This window comes from Sardina pilchardus, chromosome 20 (assembly GCF_963854185.1).
Source record: "Sardina pilchardus chromosome 20, fSarPil1.1, whole genome shotgun sequence".
Lineage (NCBI taxonomy): Eukaryota > Metazoa > Chordata > Actinopteri > Clupeiformes > Clupeidae > Sardina > Sardina pilchardus.
Genome location: NC_085013.1, coordinates 27,553,368 through 27,555,867, shown reverse-complemented (window position 1 = coordinate 27,555,867; position 2,500 = coordinate 27,553,368). Strand labels below are relative to the sequence as shown.

The 2,500-nt window shown below is 43.2% G+C and overlaps 1 protein-coding gene across 1 annotated transcript in view; it reads right to left on the bottom strand.

The window, feature by feature from the left end:
• The window catches only part of slc4a11 (solute carrier family 4 member 11), a gene marked incomplete in the record, with an annotated part of 43,838 nt that overhangs the window by 4,870 nt on the left and 36,468 nt on the right, over positions 1-2,500 (bottom strand). The window contains 1 exon segment of the mRNA XM_062522158.1: positions 837-1,032. Within this exon segment, the coding sequence (XP_062378142.1) occupies positions 837-1,032 (196 nt within the window).

Below are 2,500 nucleotides of genomic sequence, written 5' to 3'. Positions count from 1 at the left end.
ATGTGTGTGTGTGTGTGTGTGTGTGTGTGTGGAGTGAGTGATGGAGGCTGTCTGGAGTGCACAGCGCACCGTGAGTGAAGGTTACATGATGGGGAGGGGGAAGTAACTCATAGATTAGGCTGCTGCCATTTTGGTCAGGCTCGATGCGTCTGCTTGGGAGGGAACGGATGGAATGAGGGGGAAGAAGGAGGACACAAATGTTTCTTGTTGCCAAAGTCAATGTTTCTTTTCACATGGTCTGTGGCGTCGATGTCGTCAATACGTCTCGCTCTCATGCAATCACAAATAAACACACACACACACAAACACACTTGAACAAACAGACACATACACACCCATACAGTGCACACATTCACACACATACACACAAAGACACAGGGACAGACCCCCACACATACTTGTGAAGCGACAGATACACATGCACTACAAACACACCAACATCACTACACACACGTACAAAACATGACAGACTCTCACACAAACACAGATCATTCATACACATATATACCACAAAACACATACACACACACACACACACACACACACACACACGCACACATGCACAAGCACACAAATATAGAAAAATACCTGCAGCAGACACACAGAAACACTGACATAACCCCCTATTGTCTCTCACACACACAGACACACACACACACACACACACACACACACACGCACGCATGCACACGCACACAAATATAGAAAAATACCTGCAGCAGACACACAGAAACACAGACATAACCCCCTGTTGTCTCACACACACAGACACACACACACACACACACACACACAGACACACACACACACACAGACACACACACACACACACACACCTGTTCCTTCAGCAGCAGTGCCATGCGGTCGCACATCTGGTTGCCGTCGATGGAGGTGAGGGCGATGTAGAGGAAGAGGCCGTACAGGACGGGCTTGGGGATCCACTGCAGCGGCACCGGCAGCAGGAACACGCTCACGCCAATCAGGATGTTGGCAGCCAGCGACGTCACGCGCGTCTCCTTCACGCTCACTATGCTGAAACACACACACACACGCACACACACACAGAGAGAGAGAGAGGGAGAGAGAGAGTGAGCACGGTGTGATGAGATAGAGGGAGAGGGGAGAGATGGCGGAGATGAGAGGGTAAAAAAAGCAATACACTCACATACACATTCTCACACTCTTCCCTCACACCAATCAAGATATGCGCCACATGCACTATCCCCTTCACACTTATTGACATGGGGAGATGACCTCAAACACACACGTACACACACACACAACATTTAAGCGCAAATACACCCTCACACCAATCATAGTATTCACTATCAAGGACAGTAGATCATACAAAATCTCTCTCTCCCTCTCTCTCTCTCTCTCTCTCTCTCTCTCTCTCTCTCTCTCTCTCTCTCTCTCTCTCTCTCTCTCTCTCTCTCTCTCTCTGTCTTTCTTTCTTTCTCTTTCCCTGCTTTCTGTCCTTGCATTGAGCATTGCAACTATGTAATTGTAATCATACTCAAATTCATATGAGACTTAACCCACAAATGCTCAAAAGCAAGATAATCATTAATTCTGTAGCTCTGAATATGTCTGGGGTCATGACATTATCCAGAATTCAGTACAAAGGCTGTTTTAATGACACAGTTCGGCTTTCCTGCACCTTGGCTGTGATAGAAACCGGCTAGGCAAGATGCTAGCTACACCAATACAAACAACTGCTAAATCATACAATGTAAATGGCCGATTTCAAAATATTCAATATAACAAATACGGTTATGAGTGTCTACACTACAAAATCACAACTACCTTTCACACAGACAATACAGTCTGAGTATACTTAAAATATTCACAACCAAATAATTTGTCCATAGTAAAAAGTCACCACTACCTTTCAACCAGACAATACAGTCTGAGTATACTTAAAATATTCACAACCAAATAATTTGTCCATAGTAAAAAGTCACCACTACCTTTCAACCAGACAATACAGTCTGAGTATACTTAAAATATTCACAACCAAATAATTTGTCTTTAGTATAAAAGTCACCACTACCTTTCAACCAGACAATACAGTCTGAGTATACTTAAAATATTCACAACCAAATAATTTGTCTATAGTAAAAAGTCACCACTACCTTTCAACCAGACAATACAGTCTGAGTATACTTAAAATATTCACAACCAAATAATTTGTCCAGAGTAAAAAGTCACCACTACCTTTCAACCAGACAATACAGTCTGAGTATACTTAAAATATTCACAACCAAATAATTTGTCTTTAGTATAAAAGTCACCACTACCTTTCAACCAGACAATACAGTCTGAGTATACTTAAAATATTCACAACCAAATAATTTGTCTTTAGTATAAAAGTCACCACTACCTTTCAACCAGACAATACAGTCTGAGTACACTCGGCTCTGTGGTCTGTTTGCTGGTGGTGGCCATGAGGCATAACAATCTTGGTCAACTGACCTTCTGCTCTCTCTCTGCTCCGTGC